General features: G+C 36.0%; 1 protein-coding gene across 4 annotated transcripts in view; it reads left to right on the forward strand.

Moving 5' to 3' along the window:
* Nucleotides 1-22,120, forward strand: part of PTPRZ1 (protein tyrosine phosphatase receptor type Z1) — a 162,890-nt gene that overhangs the window by 43,639 nt on the left and 97,131 nt on the right. For all 4 annotated transcript variants that reach the window (XM_033863182.2, XM_033863183.2, XM_033863184.2 and 1 more), the window contains exon 2: nt 8,278-8,343. In XM_033863182.2, the coding sequence (XP_033719073.1) occupies nt 8,278-8,343 (66 nt within the window). The remainder of the gene's footprint in view (nt 1-8,277; nt 8,344-22,120) is intronic.

Raw genomic sequence — 22,120 nt, forward strand, 5'->3', positions numbered from 1 at the left:
TCTACAAGCTTTGAATGTTATATAATCAAAGCTGTGACTATTTCTTTATGATTTATTTTTTCCTGCATAGAAAGGCCTTCCCCATCTTATAATAAATTAAATATTCATTTACATTTTTTTAAATAGTTTTTGTATAACCTTTTTAAATCATTCTTTAATCCACTTGAAATGTAGTTTGGTCTGGTCTATGTGTGAAGTGTGATTTAACTTCTTTTTCCAAAAAGCCAGTGTTCCCAATATAGGTTGAACTTTCATACTTTTCTTATCTGATGTTTCTTTATCATGAATTAAACTTGTATCTATACTGAGTCCAATTTTAGTGCCATCTGCTTTGTTCTATTGATCAGCCTGTCAATTTATCTTTTAGTAACTGGTTAACCAAACCCCCATTATTTCTCCCTTTTTCTTATCAATTATTATTTTCCCTTTATATTTCTAAATGAACTTTAGAATAATCTGTCAGTTAAAAATACCCCATTGAGACCCGAACTGTTTATTAATATGGAAACAGCTGATAATTTACCCAAATTCAATGTTCCCATTTAACGATGTAGTAGGTCTCTTAATTTATTCACATTTTTTATATTAATAATAGTTCATCTCTTTATTTATGCAATTTTTGGTGTTTTATGCTTTTCATGGTAGATGTGAATGGAATCCCATTGTATTCTCCACTTGGCTATTTTTTTTTTTTCTACTTGGCTATTTTAAGATGTCAATTGTCCAGAATTTCCCAACCAATCCTAATCCTAAGGCAACATGGCAGGCATTCTTGTTCTACACCTGATTTCAGTAAGAGCGCACGGGCATAAGACTTCACAACAGAACCATTATTTAGATTGTTGAATAATAACATTATTATTGTACAGATAATAATATAAAAGTATATAATGGCATAATAATATAATAATACATAACACAAATATAATAACATATTATATTTTGTAATTTGATGAAGTCCATGCTTTCTTCCCAGTTTCATATGCTTTTCTTATACAGGTTTGGTTCTTCTCCCGCTTTTAATATTATTTTTAGCTTCTTCTAATAGTTATTTTTACACATGTTATTTCTATCTCTGCTCCCATTATCACTGTTCCATCAACAATTGAGCTTTTCTCTTAAGGCAGAATAAATTCACTGTTAGTTATGGAAACAAGGTAGCTATAATGTTTGTAGCACTGTACAATAACAATAAGTTTCTTCCATTTTAGTGTTTTCTTGATGTTGTAGAAGAAGATTGACAGGGGATAAAAAGTGGCAGTTAACTTCCTACAGACTTTATTTTATACAGGAAGTTCAAAGTAGCTTAATTTCATCATTTAAGCCCAAGGAATAAATTTTCCAAAGCTAAATCAACTTTTTATTTTAATATCCAAAAAGTAGAAGAATGCTTCAGGTGAACTATTATGGTGCTATGAAACCATATTTATTACTTGGGAAGTGATTTTTTATTATGTAGAAAAAACAAGTCACCAAATAATGAAATAGTGTAATTCAATTAATGTAAAGTATAAAATTATTATATTGCATAGTATAACGCCTAGAAAAATATATATACATGCATGAAATTGTAAATACTAGTTTCTGTAGGAGATGGGATTATAGGTGATTTTTAAATTATTTTGCTTATCTTTATTTTTTTAATTTATCTGAAACAGGTATTATTACTTATGTGATAAAGATAAAATTATGAACGTGTTTTCAACAGTAAATACCTCAACTTTATAAACGTAGATAAATCACATTAGATTAAACGCATTTATCTAAGTGTAAGAAAATGCTCTGGTGACTTTCCAAGACAAGCCTGTGAATATTCTGAGCTTTCATTGAATAGGTTTGGTAGACATATTGCCAAGGTACAAACTCTCTCTGGGAAAGCATACACAGTCCTCCGTGTCTAAGGAACAATAAGACCTAATTGCTCACCTCCAAACTCTTCCCTAAGTCCTATGAGAAATATGTATTTCATTGGATGTCTGACAACCAAAACAAGCATATGGAAGAAATGGCCCCCTCTTCTTTACCTTATCCCTTATCCCTTATGTTCAATCTTTCCATCTCCTTTTACAGTTTTACCATTCGACTTTTTTTTAGTATAGTGCCTCAAGGATCTACTTTTTCATCTCTTTAACCTTATCATTAAATAAAGAGGTAACCTGTACTCTAATAACTCATTTTTCCAGAATTCCTATCTTTAACAGTATGAATTCATGTGCCCTCGTATTTGGTGATAAGTTGCAATTTAAGTTTTGGAACTGTAAAAAGTACTTACATTTTTAAACCTCTGCAGAGAGGAGAAAACTAATGGTATTCTTTTTTTATAACCCTGGAAAGCAGTTGAAATTGGAAGACAAATGGTTTTGGGGAAAATAATATATGTGTGTTTTTTAAAGTTACATCTGAAGTGATTAACAGTAAGTACAGTGTTTGAACTATAAATATATCCTAAACAAGCCTATTATCTGAATTACCATAATTAACTAAATTATGTTTCACAAATGTCTTTGCATATATACTGGATACAAGTTTATATTCCAGATAGGTAAAGATGAGGTATGTGCTAACACAATTTGACAGCAAACACTGAATGACAGGAAAATGCACAGATAAAACCTGCCATGTATGATATTATGATATTATAGACTCTATACTATACTCATGGGCAGATTTCATTTTACTTGGAAAGTTTGCCTCAGTTGGCTAATCAAGGTTTTGGTTTAGCTCACTTGGGTCATAAACTCAGCTTTCTTATCAAACAAAGATATTTACAATAGAGTATCTGAAGAAATAAAGGACTTTTGTAGCCAGATGATGTGTTCACAGGTGTTCATTAATCAAAAGCTGATTCTCTCCTTAAAGGAACTCATTTCTGATTTTATTTTTTTCTTCTCTGAGAGGGGACTGCTATTATTTTGTTTTCAGTAATTGATAGTTATGACTACAGTAACCATCAACCTTTTTTTATCACTGCCACTTCAGCCTTATGCATGTCTGACTGTCAAATGATTTAGGGGATAGTTATAATCACTCTGATAATACTAGTCTGTTTCCAGGGTTTTCCACGTTCTTCTCTAAGTGGTCACCAGCCACTTAACCTTTCTTCTCCCACCCCCTGCCACCTCTTTCACTTCAATTAGAAATATTTGTTTGTTTGTGGGTTTATTTATTTACTATTTTTCTTTAAAATATACTCAGTATACAAAATGTATTCAACACTTCTTCAGTCAGCTCAGCAGATTATCTCTTTCGCGCTTTTAAAAGAAATCTAGATAAGAGGAGAGAATAGGATGAAAACAAAAAGTGAAGACTGATGTGACCCTTGTATCATGGAGAGCCATAACCAAGTCCCTAGTAAATCCCTAGTGACCTACACAGACCCTATAGGAGAGCCCAGCTGGCTTCCCAATTCTTTGGTTCCATGATTTGCCCAATGCCCTTCCTCTACCTGAGACATTTTAGACCCTCTCCCCAAGTCTTCCCTCAATCAAAGTCTATACTCAAAGGCTTTAAAGATTCATCTATAATTCTGTTCCTTCTTCTCTGCCTTTCCAGATTTCTTCCATCAACTGACTTCCTTTTCCCCTCCTCTGAAGTTCCTTAGTGATATTTTTAAAGGATGTGAAATATGCAAATATCATTTATCTTGGAAAAGTCTACTTTGAGAAATCTAGTTTTAGGATCCCAGTCTTCAAATTTATAACTGTGGCTATTTTCTACCTGAAGTTACTTTTTCTGAGGACCACTCTATTTCTTCTCTGTCATATATTTGGCCTCTTAATAGCATTAAAATGTGTGTGTGTGTGTGTGTGTGTGTGTGTGTGTGTGTGTGTGTATTTTGTCAGAGCACTGCTGCTAGACTATGTGGTAGAATACAGGTGATGAATTGTTGATCAACATAAAGCAGAGACTTTCTTTAGGCATTTAGGGCAAAATCAGAGGCATTTGTATAATTCAAAATATTTATAATGATATTTTTAGTAGAAAATGAGCAACATTATTTTTTTTTTGGTTTATAAAGCATGCGCAAAAAAATGCTATAATTATCTACATCATCCATGTGGTGGTTATCAAAACTTTGGTTTCCATTTGAGTGTAAAAAAAAATAAAGGAATATGTGGCATATACATGTTTGCAAATAAGTAGGTGCTCAAGGTAAGTACAGGATGGAATAGATTGAAACAGAGACATTTAAGGTTACCTAAAATAGTATAAACCAAATTTCTCTCAACTTTGGTAACCACTTCATGAAGAATAATTTTTCAGGACAAATTTTAGAGTTACCTTTTAAAAAGGTATACTGATGTATGTGTTCTTATTGTGTATCATGTGTACAATTCATTCCTGAAATTTATTTCTTAGTTTTATCCCTACAAAACACTCACACCGAAGCAGACCTGGAAAATACTTTTGAACAGAGAGAAACAAAATATAAAAACTAAAATCCACAGAAACAAAAAAATTCTATGTTTCATTATTCTAATTGATTTTAAAATGTGTAAGCACTTTGATAGATTCTACTTTATATAGGATTTACTGGTTCTCAAAGTATATAATGCAACAAAAAAAGTGAACCTAGATTCTTTTTTTCTTGTTCATTGGAGCTATCACATCTCATCTATCAGATCTCTAAGTAGAATTTTAAAAGTGGGGTACTCTCTCACGCCCAAGGACTATGTAATTAGCATATGAATGTGTAACGGATTATTTGAAGTAATAATTAAGGGAACAATACAAAAAGGAACTGAAGAGAGTTACCAACACCTGGGAATCTTGTATTGAAAAAAGCTTTCTTAACCTAAGTAATTAGAAACCAAGGACAAATGCTGATTGTGTAGCTATAAAGCCCTACAAGGAGAGCTAAATCTGCTGATACTTTGCTGTCGTCCTTTAGCCTGAACCATTAAAACAAGAGCTTAGTTGTTTTATCTGTTTCAACATAATACTTGTTCAATGTAGGTTTTGTGTGGTATTTGATCTTCTGAAATCATCAAAATGCACTTATATGACAAAACTGTCTTTACATTTTAAAAATATTTATATTCAAAACATAAAAGATGACAAAAAATCTTTTCCCTGTGGTCAGTGCAAAGTTTCAGAGGAAAATTCCAACTGATGGCCAGGTCAGATTAGGTATACAGTCAATTCTCTATAATTTTTTTTTTTTTTTTTTGATGTGGACCAACAGAATCTGTGTTGAATTTGTTACACTGTTGCTTCCGTTTTTCTTATGTTCTGGTTTTTTTGCCCCATGGCATGTGGGATCTTAGCTCCCCGACCAGAGATCGAACCCTCACCCCCTGCATTGGGAGGCGAAATCTAAACCACAGACCCCAAGGAAGTCCCAATTCTCTATAATTTATTTGTCTAAGTAATTCCTGCTGGTGAAGTTCAACCCCAGTGTATTGTTTTGTTTTATTTTGTTTCTCTTGAAGAGGTTCCTACTCAGGCAGAGCACTTAAGGGAGTAACCAATAGCTCAGGATTGTTAGGAATCCTTGATATTGTGGAAGACTTAGTGAGTACGAGGCAGAAGCCATGGATTATCGTTTCCGTTTTTGTCACTTTCTGCCTGTACAAACCACTTACATTTCCTTGGGAAAAATTACCTTATCTCTAAAATTATTTTTTTGTAGTCTGTTAAAGTCTGGATCAAATGACCTTTGAGGCCATAACTGTATATACTCCTTGATCATGAAAAAACACTTGTCCCCAGAATTTAACCTTAAATGACTACCATTTTATGGTAAACTCTATGTAAAAAAAAATTATGAACCTAATGATTATTTTTTAAGTAGAAAAGTAAATATATGCATGAATATTCAAAGCAGCATTATTCGTAAGGTTTTTTACGAGCTAGGTTAAGCCCCAGTGTAAAAGTAATGCAGGACATGAGAGGAAGTCATAGGCCATCTGCATTTGCTAATTGTCTCTGTTCAAAGGAAAAATAAGCTCATATCATCATGACAGGAGGTAGTTTTTGCAACTTGGAGCAAGACACCTAGCTGGAAGTTAGGTTCCTACCCTCCCACAGAAAGTGGGAGATAAGGGTGCTTATTTCCTTCAATGGTTACATTTCAGAGAGACAATTCCCATATTCTTGAGAAGTACAGTCCTAGTTGTAAAATTGGCATGTGGCTAATAAAAAAGATTTACATCTTAAAGGAATAGAGAGAAAAGTTATAAGTTTTCTAAACTGAATGCTGGAAGAAAAGGGAGGTCAAGAGCCTAGAGCTAGGAAGTAGCCTGTCTAAAGTTTAGTCAAGCTGAGAGGAATTTTAAGGCCATCTTGGTCACCATACAATAGAGTACTATTAGACAATAAAAAGGAATGAAGTACTGATATATCCTACAACATGGATAAACCTTGGAAATGTTAATTATGCAAAGTTAAAGAAGCCAGTCACAAAAGGCCATGTATTGTGTGATTCTGTTTTTTAGAAATATCTAGAATATCCAAATCTATAGAGATAAAGTAGCTTAGTGAAGGTAGAAATGGGCTAGGGGGTGGCAGCTAAAGGGTATGGGGTTTCTTTCTGGGATAATGAAGATGTTCTAAAATTGTTTGTAGTGATGATTGCACAGCTCAGTGAATATACTAAATGCCATTAAATTTCATGGGTGAATTGTAAGATGTGTAAATCACATTTCAGTAAAGCTGTTATAAAAACAAATTGTTGAAATGTGCTCCACAGCCAGTAGAATATTTACCTATATTTATGGGTAATGAAATTTTTTAAACAATTTTTTTTTGTTTTCTCCAAGCTAGGTTTTGGTTTTGAATAATCTGTGGATTCAGAAGGTGTATTTCTGGAAGCTGGCCTGCTTTTAAGTTTTTATAAAATATTTTAGTATGCATTACCGTGTTCTAATCAGATTGTATATAACATGGGAGAGAAAAATAATTTCTGAAATGTCCTTGAGATATTTGCCTCCTTGAAATTGGGAGCTGTCAATAAAGAAAAAAACACCTGTGTAGAGAGAATAAGAGGAAGTAGAGTCTGTCTTCGCAGCTGATGAGAAAGATCTATCTATCTATTTATATAATATGTATATATGTATATGGTATGGTATGGTATAAATAAATCCTTACATTCAAATGAAGGCTATACTGACAGAACCCCAGTTTATGAATAAGTAATGTTCCACACATTCATTTGTAAATGAGCTATTTGTAGCCTTTTCTTCTCTTTCTTTCTTCTTTTTTTTTGGCCACGTCATGTAGCTTGCAGGATCTCAGTTCCCAAGCAGGGACTGAACTCGGGCCACAGCAGTGAAAGCCAGGAATTCTAACCACGAGGCCACCAGGGAACTCCTGTAGCCTTTTCTACAGAAATAGTTTTGTCAACACTGATCAGGTTCCAAACCTAGTTCACGAAGATTTATTCTGCCCACAATGTAGCTGAAATGGAGTACTAGGGTTAACACAGGCTGGGATAAAGGGAGCAATAACACAATGGCACAGGAAGGAGGAGGATGAATCATGACATCCCTGTTTCTTGGGTATAGGAATGACTCCAGGCAAAATTTTGAATTGTGTGGAGTGAGACTTCGACTTCCATCCATTTTCTTTTCTCTACCCCTTGTCCCATGTTCAAGATGTAGAGTCTCTATCTCTAGGTCATGAAGCATCCACTACTTTTATGGTACTCCAGGCTTCCCACTGTATTACCTCATCAGCCATCTCTGTTCCTCCAAGACACAAATTCACCTACACCGTCTAACACAACCTTTCTCCCAGCCAACATACACACACACATTTAAATTTCCATTTCTTCAAGGCAGTTAATTTTGTTTTGCCTTGTAGGGAAGTAAATTTTGAAAACATGGTAACCTCTGGATCTCCTAGAAGCATTTACAGATAAAACTTGGGTTGTAACCTTAAAAGTATCTCTAATCTATAGGATTTCAAGTATTCAACTTAGGGAATGGTAAGAAAAGTCTGAAGATAGGACAAGCTGTCCTTTCTGACCCCAGTCTCACTTTGGGATGAAACCCTCTAGGTTGCTCCTGCTTTTCACAGAATATTTTCTTTGTCTCTGTCTGAACTTTAGCAGTTTTTAACTGTGCCCTGCTAAAACTCACACTAATTACCAGAGCATGGACAGTGGAGTCTATAATGGTGGCAGTTGGAATTGGGAGGAGACATCGGGAAGGTGACATAGAAAAGAGTAATCAAGGACCATTTATGGTATGAATGATGCTTTGGGCGTATTATATTTTTTTAAATTTGCACACATATTTTTCTATGCATTGATCAATTGGTTTTTCTTGGTTGTAGATTGGGCTTATGGATACTACAGACAACAGAGAAAACTTGTTGAAGAGATTGGCTGGTCCTATACAGGTAAATATATTAGAATATAATGAAATTCAATGGAAAATTCTATTGTTTTTGTATCTGTTTTTATATGTAAAAGAAAACTTTGTAGCTCCACACATCATTTTAACTTAGCTACATGGGTATGCAATTAATCACTAAAAATATATCATATGCAAAATGATTTCTAGTGATTTTCCATTAGCAAGTTGGTAGTGTAGAGTATATTGATCTCAGACAGAGCTAGATTTGAATCTCAGATCCACACTAGCTATGTCTCCTTGGGAAAAATGCATAACCTAATTGAGGTTCAGTTTTTTCATCTGTGAAATGGAGGATTTTTCTGAGCATTAAATGAGATAAATGGAGTTGGCACAGAGCCTCCTTGTAAATAGAAGATTCTCAATAAATGTTAGCTGCTATTTTTGTTATGATCACAGTTGTTATGATCAATGTTAACAAATATTGAGGGGAATCTTGCTTTCAAAAGGGGTTTCCTTCTGAATTACTGTGCTGAGTTAATTGGAATCAGGGTCTAACGTGATTTTGTGTGATTACCAGACGTGGCTTTGAGCATCATGTGCAGCTGAAGTTGGCTTAAAATAGTTACATCCAGAAATCCTGATCAGAAACTTTAGGAAAGAAGAGAAGCTCTAGGCTTGATCAGATGAGCCTGGATGGAACCTAGAGGGAACATGACATGCCTCATGACCATCTGAGATAAAGCTGAGTAGTAGAGTTGGGTACTCATTAGAAATAAGATTGGGTTGATAAGTCAGGATCAAATTAAAAGGGCTTCAACAAGAGCCTAGCCAATTTGGACTTTATTTTATAGATGAAGGGCAGAAGCATGATGAATTTTGTAGCAAGGCATGCATTTTCTTTCTTTTTTTATTCTTACTTTAAAAGTAGAAACTTAAAAAAAAAAATTCAAACACAAAGAAGAACATAAAAATCATTTTTTACTCCCACCAGGTTCATCCACTAGAAAATTTGGTATATTCTTTTCAGGCCAGTTTTTATTATATTATGTTTATATATTTTTTATATAGAGTTTTACATCCAATTTATTCTGGAAATTAGTTTTGAGCAGTGACAATTCCTGTTGATCCTGGTACTTAATAGTCCATTGAATAAATGTTTCATTTTTAATCATCCAGTTCAAGCTATTCACTGTTTAAAGAAATGGTGGCAAATAGATGAATACATATGTCTATATTTTTATCATTTTTTATTAGAGAATCCTTGATATTCCATTATTGAGTAGAAGAAAATAAATGCTTTCAAAATTCTTGATACACATGACCTAATTGCTTTCTAGAGAGCATATATATGCTTACATATAGTAAAGTAAGTGACTACCCCACTGAATAAACCAGGATTTAATGACTGTCATTTTGAAAATCTTCACCAATTTGACATGTTTAAAAAATGACATTTTGTTTTAATTTGTTCTGTTTGATTACTGTTGAAGTCAGTATTTTAATTTTCATTAGTCATTTGTATCACCTTTTCTATGAAATAAGTTAAATTAGAACATGGAAAATAATCAAGATATCCATCAAAGCAGGAAAAATTGAACAAATTAAGGCATATCTAGCCTGTGGATTACTGTGCAGATGGGCATGTGGTTGTTCTGTATGATATTGTATAGAAAGACTTGCTCTTAATTTACCCATTTATAATTATGACCTATATATCTAACGAATTCTGCCTTATTGTTATTAATTTTTTTAATCTTTAGAAATATATAAAAACAAAGATTCTCCATAATTCTAAGCCATTTTTAATTATTTAAAGTAATTATTCTTTTTTTAAAATTTTGTTTATGTTTTGCTCTTATGTACTTAATGTAATGAACATCCTCAAATTCTACTTACTTGAGCAATTGTTTTTCAGAAAAATTGGACTTTAACAAAAAGAGAGTTGTTGGATCAAAGTGCCTACTGTTTTTAATATTAATATATATGGTCAAATAAATATGGTCAAATTTTAGAAAATTGTGTTAATTTATCCATTTCCCCACATTTTTACTCACACTAATTTAAAAACTCTGATCAACTTGTCTGACAAAAAGTAAAATGCCATTTTTAATTTGCTCTTATCTAATTACTTAATTTCTTAAGTTACCCCAAATAACAGGGTTTAGGTTAGGATTTTGGGAGGACATATGGTAAATAAATACTACCTGAAGTAATGGTTAAGTGAATAAGAAGGGCACACCTGAGTAAATACTATAAAAAAATGAACAATCCATTTATTTACCCTAAACAATTTCACTTTTGTTTTCAGTAAAAGTGTGTGTTACATTCTACTTGAATAAATTTGTGTCTTAGTTTCTCTGGATTTAATTCCAGGTTCTGGACCAATTTTTCTCTATTATATACATAACTCATACAACCTAAAGATTTTAAACTAAGTTATTTTGAGTAAAAGGTATCTTTTAAGTATCTTTAAATTATATTTAAGGTTTTTTTTAAGTATTTAAGGATTTAAACATAAGAGAAAAAATACTTTCCTTTAGCCTGACCTTATTAAAATAATACTAGAGCTATAAATAATATTAACAATAAAACAATCCTTAAACAAGAACAAAAATATAATATATAACTGTTGTAGAAAACTTGATACATAAATATGTTCATAGAATAAAAATCAGCTGGTTAGTTTTGTTAACATCTACCTTCCTAGTTTGAGGTGGAACTAAAAGCAGGTTTACTTTAACTGGTGAACTTTTAAACAGAGAACTCATATATTTAAAATGAAAAACAAGCTTTAATGCATCCTTCATTCTCCCTAAACCTAGAATCAGAAAATGGAGGACCTGTAACCTAGGGAGAGAGAGGGTTACAGTTCTCATCACCCCAAGCAAGGGCAGGTGTATGAGGGGTAATGCCACCTGTTTCCAGCAGCCTGAGGTCCTTGAGGTTCCTGAAGGTGCCTCCTCAGGGCGGGAGAAGACAAGAAGATGGCAGTTTTACCAGTAGCTTCTTGCAAATACCACCATGCATATATTGCTATCTTAGGAGGCAGCCACAGAGCTCTTCCTTTTAATGGGCTAAATGCATGTAGACATGGCACCTGAAGAGTGGCCAGGCTTTCATGGATGGATCTATGCACAAACAATGCACAGTTCTTTGCTTTATAATCCAGTTGCATCATCCTGTTCATAACTTAAGGCCTATTGGCTTTAGCTCCTTTAAGAGACAGTCTGGTGATCAAAGGGATAGATTCATTAAAAAGTGTCATTTGCTATGGGAGGAGGGGTGGTAGGTCTCAAAAGGGAATGTTCCAGAGTTGAGGTGAGGGTGGAAGCTTACCAAAAGATCCTAGGAAGAGATTAGAAAGAGCTTCAGCTGAGGACATTTTATAGCTGCTTAGCTCAAGCTGAGTGTGGATTGATTATTTTGTCTGAATTCCCAGAGCATCAAAAAGAAAACAAACTAAAGCCTTTATCTAAATAAACATATCTCTCCCAAGCAAATCACACCAAAGCCAAGCATTTTAAATGTGGATTATTCACTATTAAGTATATTAACTCTTTTTCTTTTTAGTACAAATGTAGATAAAGGTTGGTAGTCTTTTCAATTTCTATGATTATTCCACCTGGAAAATGAAAAACTATATGTGTTAACTGTGTAAAGTTCCAGGATAAATTAATTTTAAGATTCTTAAATTTAAGTAATTGATGAATGGCTGAAGTAAATTGGTTTTGACCACACATAGGCCTAGTTTTGTTCACAGCAGCTTATCTTGTTGAGCTACTTGTCAGATTAGCTGCAATCTCAGAAGAAAAGACCTACCCTTGAATGTTTGTATATATAGAATTCTATTCATAAAAATTACTAAGAACATCGTAACATCTGTCTGTAAGAGAGCTCACTGCTTTACCATAAGCCATTTAAAAATATCATATCGGGCTTCCCTGGTGGCGCAGTTGTTGAGAGTCCGCCTGCCAATGCAGGGGACACGGGTTCGTGCCCTGGTCTGGGAAGATCCCACGTGCCGTGGAGCGGCTGGGCCCGTGAGCCATGGCCGATGAGCCTGTGCGTCCGGAGCCTGTGCTCCGCGACGGGAGAGGCCACAACAGTGAGAGGCCCGCATACCGCAAAAAAAAAAAAAAAAAAAAAAAAAAAAAAAAAAAAAATATCATATCGCACATCAAACATGATTTAAATGGAATCATTTAAGCTAAGGTTGTTTAAGAAAGATTACACAATTGTAATATGTGAAGAAACAATAAAAATCCCTGCTGGCTACCAAATGGTTGGAGAAATAGAGGGTGGAACGGGAGGAGAAAGTATTACTCTTTCAGTTGTGTTATTTTAACATAGGTCATAAACAACTTTTCTATTCAGGATATATTCTATAATTATGTTGAGAAATGGCAGGGTTGGTAAATACAGTCACCAGTCCCATTTTTAAAGTTATTACAAGAAGGTGAGCAAAGTTCATTTGTCACTCTGCAATGAAAGAATGAATTGTAAATATGGGAATGTCAGCACTAAAATCCAGTTCTTTCCTTAGTAACTTCATTTCATGTAAGGGTTTCATAAAGTTTTCTTCTGAAGGTTTCACGTAAGGTTCCTTTCTGTTAACCTTAAATTTTCTATAACAATGCCTGAACAAAGACAATTCAATGAAAAAAAAAAAAAACTAAGTCATTTGGTCTTTTTTTTTTTAATATCATGAACACATAGCCCATAATGATCACTTGAGATTAAGATCTTCCTTCTGTTTGAGTTGTTAGACCTTTTCACCTTCAAGCAATGATAAGATCATCAGAAATGAATGGACTTTCACTGCTCTGTTCTTAGAAGTAGTCACTATTGAAATGTAGTCTTTATTTCCTGAAAATGAAAAAAAATTATTCTGTTGGTTCTTTTTCACCATACCTTAAGACAACTTGAAACTGAAAATTTTGTATTGATATATTCTCAAGTGTTCTTAAACTCAGATACCTTTAAAGTTTTAGTTAAAGGGTTGCATTGGGTACAAGTTAGAAAGGCCACACAGGATTCACAATTAGACACTTGACTGAATACCTTGGAAGGAGAAAGTCTCTGAACGCTGAATTGATTTCTGCTTCCTTAAATAGAGTATCCTGTCTAAACAGTATTTCCAACACATATATAGACTAGAAGATGCTACTTGTGGAAAACAAAAGAACCATAATATAAGGTTGTGTATTGTCTTGTTTGATGTTTGGCATTTATTTTTGGACCATAGTTAGGTTTAGTAATTTTTCTTCTCTAACCTAGGAGAAAGTAGGCCAAAGGTAACTCAGAAAGAAAATTTGAAGCTACCTTGAATAATGACTGATTTCTGGCTCCTAACGGGCCCAGCCGCTCAGCGGCATGTGGGATCCTCCCGGACCAGGACACGAACCCGTGTCCCCTGCATCGGCAGGCGGACTCCCAACCACTGCGCCACCAGGGAAGCCCCAGCCCTCTCTTTACATCTAGAATCTGAAAACATTTTTAACATATTATGTTTTCCTCTGAATCATCACTCCTTATCTAAAACACACTGTTCATTTCTCATTTCCAACTTAAGAGTGAAAAGGCAAGTTCTAGAACTCCATGTATAGAATTACCTCATTTTTGTAAAATATTATATGTTTATATGGGCATAGAAGAAGGCCTGGAAAGATACACACAACCCTGTTGGCAGTGGTTACCCTTGAAGAACGGGACTATGGAGGGCCATAGGAGGCAGGAGACGATCACATCTTATTGTATGCGGTTCGTATTCCGCTAATTGTTTAAACACGTATATTGAAACAAAAAGTTTTCAACTTGCTTCTCTTAGTTTTAGCTAAGAAGGGCAAGGTAGTTGGATAAGGACCACAGCTTTGCATTTTCACCTGTCAGAATGTAGGGTCCCTGCTAAGCTGCAGTGAGAGGATGCCACAGACATCTAATCAGAGCACGAGGACATGTAGAGTCAGGCTGTCTGGTCATCACTAACATTCAGACTGACCAGGCTGTTTAACTGCTCTGTATTTCAGTTTTCTTTCAGTAAATAGTTTTTAACAATGCCCTACCTGATTGTGCATGAATCAATCAGTGTTTCACATTGTGGTAGGAAATCTCTTTGAGCAGTTACGCTACAAATCCAAGTGATTATTATGACAGTGTCTTAACTTGAGCCCAAACAGATTAAACAAGTCTTGTGATAATTTCACAAGAGGATTAGAGGGGGCTGTTTAAATGCATATTATAGACAGGTATTTCCTATCATTGTACATTTTTCAAAGTTTAGCTAAGATGTATGACTGAGCAACCTTTCCCTATGCTAAACGTGATGAGTAGAGCATGCCTCATTGTAAAGGCTGAATAGGTTCAGTTAAGTAATCTAAAACTTAGAATTTATTTCTCTGCAACCATCACTTTAGTATAGAACTGAAAAAATAAAGGTGTGGCTACAGATTAGCATTACAATTAAATAATCATTGCTGAATGTATCTAAGAGTAAAACAATATGTCAGTAGTATTCTCCCGTGAGTAGAGTTGAAATTGCGCACATTCTCTAGCTCAGCCTCATAACCACCCGTGCTGACTATACTTGGTAGTCTTGAATGGATTGGACAAGTTCCTTAGCAGCTCAAGATGAGAACATCTGGCTGTTTCTCCTTCTGTCTGTGCTCAAATGTCTGGGCTTAGTGGCTGGATGTACTGTTCTCCCTCCCTTTTCTGGACCTCCTCCTTTATCTCACTTTCTGTGTTTACTCTGAAGTGCCCTGGTTCATAAAATTCATCTTTCAGCAAAAACAAACAAACAAAATACACCGAGAGAGAGAATATTACATGATTAATTAAAAAAAAAATCTAAGATCAGACCACAGTTTATGTAATCACACAAAATTCATTTAAATGTTTTCAACATTTAGGCAAAATGCCATTGCAATTATTTTAAGTTGACCTATGTCACCTTCTTATTTTATGAATCAGTAAAGGCTGAGTGCAAGGGTTATTTACCTAGTTTCCTGTTTTCTGTGTGGTAACTGACTCTTTAAACTGAGGACTTTCAAAGAGCAAAAAGATGAAGAATGTGTAAATGACTCATTTCTTCTATTCAGAAAGATTTCCTATTAACTGAAGCAGAGAATTATTGATACAAAAATTATTTTGAAATATATTCAGACATGTTTAGGACTGATGTTCTTCCCCTTTATCCATTGAATGTATGTATGTATCTATATGGCTATCTCTCTGTCCTGCTACCTATGAATACAGGTCTCTGTTTAACCATGTAGTATGTTTTGTTCAGGTAAGAGATGCTTTGGGCCAGAGCTAGGACTTTTCTTGGCTGGAATGCGGAGGATCTTAGAGGCTCTTTGTGGCTTCTGGCAAACCTGCCTCCAAACTGTTACAGACTGTGCAGGGACCATCTTAACTATCACAGAATATTCTGGGACACTTAACAGCTGCCCAGATTCATTCCTCAAACTGTATATGCCTAGGATTCTATGGGGAAGGAAGCGAACTTGAACCCTATTTAGAGGTAAATTCAGAGTAGTATCTAATAACCTAGGGAGGTGGGCTTGAAGGAAGCCAGGACTGAGAGAGGCAGTTGGGAACCCCTGAGAAATAATTATCGTGACTGAGGAAGAAACCTGGCAACAGAGGTTGAGTGCAGAGTGGAGCCTGGCATCAGTGGGACCAGCTTCCAGGTTCCCCGTGATGCTCCCGGCTGTTTGCGGGGCTACTCCCCACCCAGAGGCCCCCTCACTTTTAAATGCCTGTATGCACTGTCCTGGAAACAAAGAGCTCAAGCAACTCCACTGTGGGCTCCTTCTCAAAGTGCCCGAAATGAGAAGACCACCCTGGGGGTTCCCAGGCAGACTCACAGGCAAGCCAGCCGAAGTGCAGGCATCCAGTCCCATCCAGCAGCTGCGCATAGCCAGGGAGGTGATTGACAGTCTCTAGGAAGGAGCAGCAACCTTGAACTTAAAATCAGATTCTTGTCTACCTAGGCTAAACTTTAGTCCCTTAGAAGATGCTATCCAGCTCTAATTTAACAGATTAATTTTTCTTTTTTTTGCGGTACGCGGGCCTCTCACTGTTGTGGCCTCTCCTGTTGCGGTCGGAGCACAGGCTCCGGACGCGCAGGCTCAGCGGCCATGGCTCACGGGCCCAGCCGCTCCGCGGCATGTGGGATCTTCCCGGACCGGGGCACGAACCCGTATCCCCTGCATCGGCAGGCGGACTCTCAACCACTGCGCCACCAGGGAAGCCCTAACAGATTAATTTTTGATGACAATTTTTTTTTGAGAAAGAGGAGACCGTACCCGGGCTGAGGAGACTGAGTGTGATAAGACTGTAGATGCCTTTCTGATCATTTCTCTGCTCCTTTCATTTCTCCCAGTGACAAAGTCAATGACCCATTATCTTGATGAGTATCAAGAGTAACAATCTGGTATATGTTTTCCCCCAAAATGAAAATCAGTTATTTCTCATTATAAAAATAACACACGTTCATTTAAGAAAAATCATATATGATGTATATGTAAGTGCAGATTTATTTATGTATAAATATATAAATGTATTTATGTTTATGAATATAAGTATGTATAAGTACAATATAAATATATTATATTTATAAATATTTACCTATAAATATATTTATGTAAATATCTTTTATATATATATAATTTAAATAAATTTATGTAGAAATGTATATGATAGCTGGAATTCATAGAAAATAGCTATAAATCTTAAAGAACTGGAAAACAGGAAAAGCTGTATTTTATAGCCCTTTGCCACCTGGAAATTGAAATAATAGCAGAGCCACCCAGAATCAGCATCAAAGCACATTCAAAAGTTGGCACATGCTGAACTGGATTATCTCTAAGCTACTAACGGCTAATCTAGCTTTTTTACATGTGTGTTTCCTTTCATATTTCATGAGTATCTCTAGGAAGTAAGAGCTGCTTGCAGCACTTTTTTCGTAAATAACATATAGTTTTCTTTCCTAAAACCCCCAAAGCTGCACCCATGCCTATAGCGCCCCATATATCCTTGAGGAGATTCTGAGGTTCAGTTAATCTGTGTTAGAATGTGAAGGAGTTGAGTTCTTATCACTTCTTGACTTGCCTTCTACCTGGATGCTATTATATACTCCTCGACAAAGCGAAATTTAAAGTTTTGAGATCATTAGTTTAATGAACCAATACTTACTGGATGTATAACATGAGCCAGACACTTTCCCGGGTTCCGGGGATGCAGAAGCAATCACATGCCAACGACAGATTACGAAGTGTGACAAATGCCCCAGTAGTAGACTGTGGTGACACAGGTCTGTGGCCCCTACAGAGCTTAAGGGGTTCAGGGGAGGCTCCCGAGAGCGAGAGAAAGGGACTTTAAATTGAGATAAAGCATAAGTAGGAGCTAACTAAGCCAACGTGGGTGAAAGATGGTTCCAGGCAAAGAGAGCGGCCGTGCTAAGCTGTGGGTGAGAGAGAAATCAAGATCGCTATGCCCCAGCCTCTCTAGTACTCTTCCTCTCTGGACAGAAAGCTAGGAATGTGATGAGAACATTCTTAGGGCCCCATGAATTAATTCTGGTTTAACTGCTATCCTATCCAAAATTCTAGATAATAAAATTTATAGCATACTTTAATTGGCAATAACTTAAATTTTTAGTTTAAGGGATGTTAAGATGATTTTTCATCACTGTTTTAGTTAGTAAACTAAGGGAACTGGAACTAGTGAAAGAGACCAAAAGAGGGGGATGTTAGGAAGGCAGGGGGAGGGAGAGGGTTTTACAGAATCCAAATGAGAGAGGGTTTCAAGGAGATGGGACTAACCATGTCACATGACTTCACAGGGAGTGCTAGCTGAGATAAAGATTATGAACCTCATGATAGTCTAAGGAAGCAGGTTTTAGTGGGGTTTCCTTTGCTATTTTGTCTGATAAGTAACAGGGTCTGGGGTCAGACTGTCTAACTGCTTAGCTTCAGAGTGGGCTCCATAGGCTCTGCCTCTTTTATTTCCTCATCTGTCAAAAGAGCTAATAATGGGCTTCCCTGGTGGCACAGTGGTTGAGAGTCTGCCTGCTGATGCAGGGGACACGGGTTCGTGCCCCGGTCCGGGAAGATCCCACATGCCGCGGAGCGGCTGGGCCCGTGAGCCATGGCCGCTGAGCCTGCGCGTCCGGAGCCTGTGCTTCGCCATAGAAGAGGCCACAACAGTGAGAGGCCCGCGTACCGCAAAAAAAAAAAAAAAAAAAAAAAAAGAGCTAATAATGGTACCTACCTCAAAGGGCGCAGCAATGATTAAATGAGTCAGTATATTCATAGCACTTAGAACAGTGCCCAGTACATATAAAGTGCTCAATAAAGGTATTAAAGTCAGATCGATTTTCTGTAATACTCAGGACTTGTTTTGTACCAGGTTAATATCCATCACACTGTTCTCTTTCTAAAGTACAGATGTGATTATATTATTCTCCTGTTTGAATCCCTTCAGTTGATCCCCATCACTTACAAAATGAAAAATGGACTCCTTAGTGTGCCATAGAGTGACTTTTGTGATCCGTTTCAGCCCACCTGTCCTGTTCTGCCCCCCATAATTATCTTCCCCCCCGCCTTCTGCTGTGCCAGCATTTTCAAAAGCAGGTCTCTCTGATTCTAATCATTCTTCACTGTTTTGCCAGAATTCCAAACCTCTGCGCCTCCTTTAAGAAGTGAGGCCTTCCTGATTCCTGCTGCCCCCAGGCCAGCGCAGATCTCTCACATTCCTCCCGTGTCCCTGTGCACATAACACAAGGACGCGGCAGGTCCCATGTTTTATTCATCTTTCCTTTCGCATAGTGTGGACGTGGTATGTACCCTGCAAATACTTATGCCATGAATGAATAAAGCTGAGACATGATAGTGTTTTCATTTTACAAACGGAGAAAGACAGATGAAGTCACTTGCCCAGAGTCACAAGCTGAGCAGCAGACTGGAAACTTGAACCTGGGTCTTGACTCCCAGGGCTCTTCCTGAGACTCCTTATGGCCACATCTAAGTCATTTGTTTCAGTGATGTGGGTTACAACACAAAGCTGTTAGATTTTTTAATTATCGTGTAGATATAAAAAATGCTGGTTCCCAAGCCATCGTGTTTGGTATGGTCTTTTTGCTTTATGCATGTGTCTTTTTATTAAAAAGTGGAATTGTGGGTGCCCTTTATTTTCATCTCTGCTTGTCCATATCTTCTAGCTTGTCTACACTAGATATATATTTGTTTTATAACCAAACGGGGCTTAAACGTCTATTTAATATAATATAAATTTATTTAAATTAATTTTTATTCTATGTGTGATTAACAAGTTGTTTTGCATCACAGAAAGTCTTCTGCGTATTTCCTCACTTCATATAATGATCTAATGGTTTATGTATCTGAGGGCCTTGTATCTGGGTCTCTTCCTACTTGGCTGTAGCAGGTGAACTTCTTTACTGATCAATAAAGTTGAAAATACTATAGTAGTCATCTATATCCTTAAAGAGTAGCTAATGAATTGTAATTAGTGTGGAAATGGATACTGTTCTCTTAGAAAGATGGCCATATCATTATACACTTACATTTCACCCAGACTCGATCTAGCCAGGATTCCACTGAGCGCACTTAAAGTCTCACACAACTTGATTTTCTTCTCTCTTGCAGTGCAGTATATCCACTCTGCATTCGTTTCACAATCGAGATCGTTATCCTAGCTCAGTGAGAGTCAATTTCCCATAGTTGATTGTCTGAATCACTGCCAGCTCAGTCACATTTTCTACATCATTCACCAGGAAGTATAGTTTTTTTTAAAAAAGTCAGAACAATTATGCAGGTAACGTGTAGCCTTGATATGCTCTCAGAATGTGCTTCAGAGCAGTCACCCTCCTGGAGCTCACATTCTTTTGCACATTGATTGACAGTGTTGTTGCTGACCTATAGATCAAAGGATCCCCCATTCCAATTCCCCATTTTCTAAGTGAGCCTCTATTGATATGAAAGAGTTCATTCTCTTTTGGAAGGAGAACAGTTCATCTTCCGAGTGCAGCGTCTATTGTTTCCTTTTAGCAGAATAATTACATCTTTAATTTCTGTGGAGATAGTGAGGAAAGCCAGTTTGGGATACGTTTATGTGTCTTCAGAGTAGATTTGGGGAGAAGATTCTGTGACTTGTAACTATGATCCTTTACCCCCCAAAGTACATGTTTGGGTAAATTATAATAACTGTTCTATGCCTTTCATTTATGGTGATTGAGATTGCTTTTTCATGTTTCTTCAGCACAAGGAAGAAGGTTTGATTTAAAGTCCAAGTCTTATTGACATGTTTTTAATCCCATCAACATTTTTAAAAGTAAATTGAGTAGAAAATTAAGTTCGGGCTTATGATGCAAATTCCTCTAATGTGTCTGACCTTTGTTTAATCATTTATGAGTTATCACTGCAAGATGTTTATATAGATTAGATACCACAGAGATCTAAGGAACTATATTTATCTGATGCTAATTAATATTAGTAACATTAAATAGTCTCGTCACCTTCCAATTTCCTAATGTTAAGCAGTTCAACAGCAAGCAGCTATTAGTCAGATAACTATTAAACTTTGTCAATTATATATATATATATAATACTTGTGTGTGTGTATATATATGTATATGTATGTATACACACACACACAAGTTTTTCACCATATTTGGACTATGTTAGAATAGATTACAAGACATTGAAATTCACACATCTTGGGAGGGTTGTATGTTATAGGTTATCACTGAAAAATAATTTATTATATGTTTAATAATGTTAAGGTTCATGCTAAATTATCACAGTTGATTAGTGTATTTTTGCTCACAGTATGTGATGATCCATCAACTAAAAATAACTTTTGTGACTATATGAAATTCCTTCGCATTTAAATAACATTAAAAAATAATAAAATACTGGATTAGTATGCAATTCCATTTTCTTAATTGGATTGTTCCTAAGCTTTTACATTTTGCTCCTTATTTGAAAATGAATTTGCCGAAGGAGCAATTATAATGATAAAGCTTAACAAGAGCATTAGAGAGCTTATAATCTAAATCAGTGTTTCCTAAACTTTAGCGTGCATCAGAATTATCTAAATAAATCTTACTAAAGTAGGATTGCTGGGTCCGACTTCCAGAATTTCTGATTCAGTAAATCTGAGGTGGAGGCCGTAAATTTAATACCTAACACTTTTCGGGTGATTCAGCTGCTGTTGGTCTGGGGAACCTCATCTTGCAGTGTCCAGAATCTAGATCAGTCTCTACTTACATTGCCTTAATTTGGGGAATGAATGAATGGTAGAGTAAAAAAGAGAAAGCATATGTGTGAATACATTTACCCACATGGAAGTGCTTTAGTTCTCTGGATGTAGTATATTGACCTGAAAAAATATTATTATTGCTTCTATTGAACATATAATAACATTGTAAATGTTATTTTCAAAACCTGCTATCTGCATCAGTAAAGAGAGAAGGTAACCTTTTGAACAGTTAACACAACTTCCATTAATTTGTTGATTTAGGTAGGCCATCATTACCTACCTCAGGAAGTTCTTGGCCTGGGTGAGTCCAGTGGGAATACCTCACTAGTGAGTCTGGCTGCAAGCTATCTTTACCTTGAATTACTCTAGACACATTTATCTCTAGCAATTGCCAAGGAAAGTTCTTTTTCATAACCTTTCAAGAATCGTTTTTTATTGACCTGGTTCCAAAAAAGCCTGGGTTCCAATGCTATCCAAATGGTATTATTAGTTCCTTGATTCTTTTTTCTTTTCTTTTTAGTTTCCAAATTCCAGTC

This window comes from Tursiops truncatus, chromosome 9 (assembly GCF_011762595.2).
Source record: "Tursiops truncatus isolate mTurTru1 chromosome 9, mTurTru1.mat.Y, whole genome shotgun sequence".
In the NCBI taxonomy this organism is placed as follows: Eukaryota; Metazoa; Chordata; class Mammalia; order Artiodactyla; family Delphinidae; genus Tursiops; species Tursiops truncatus.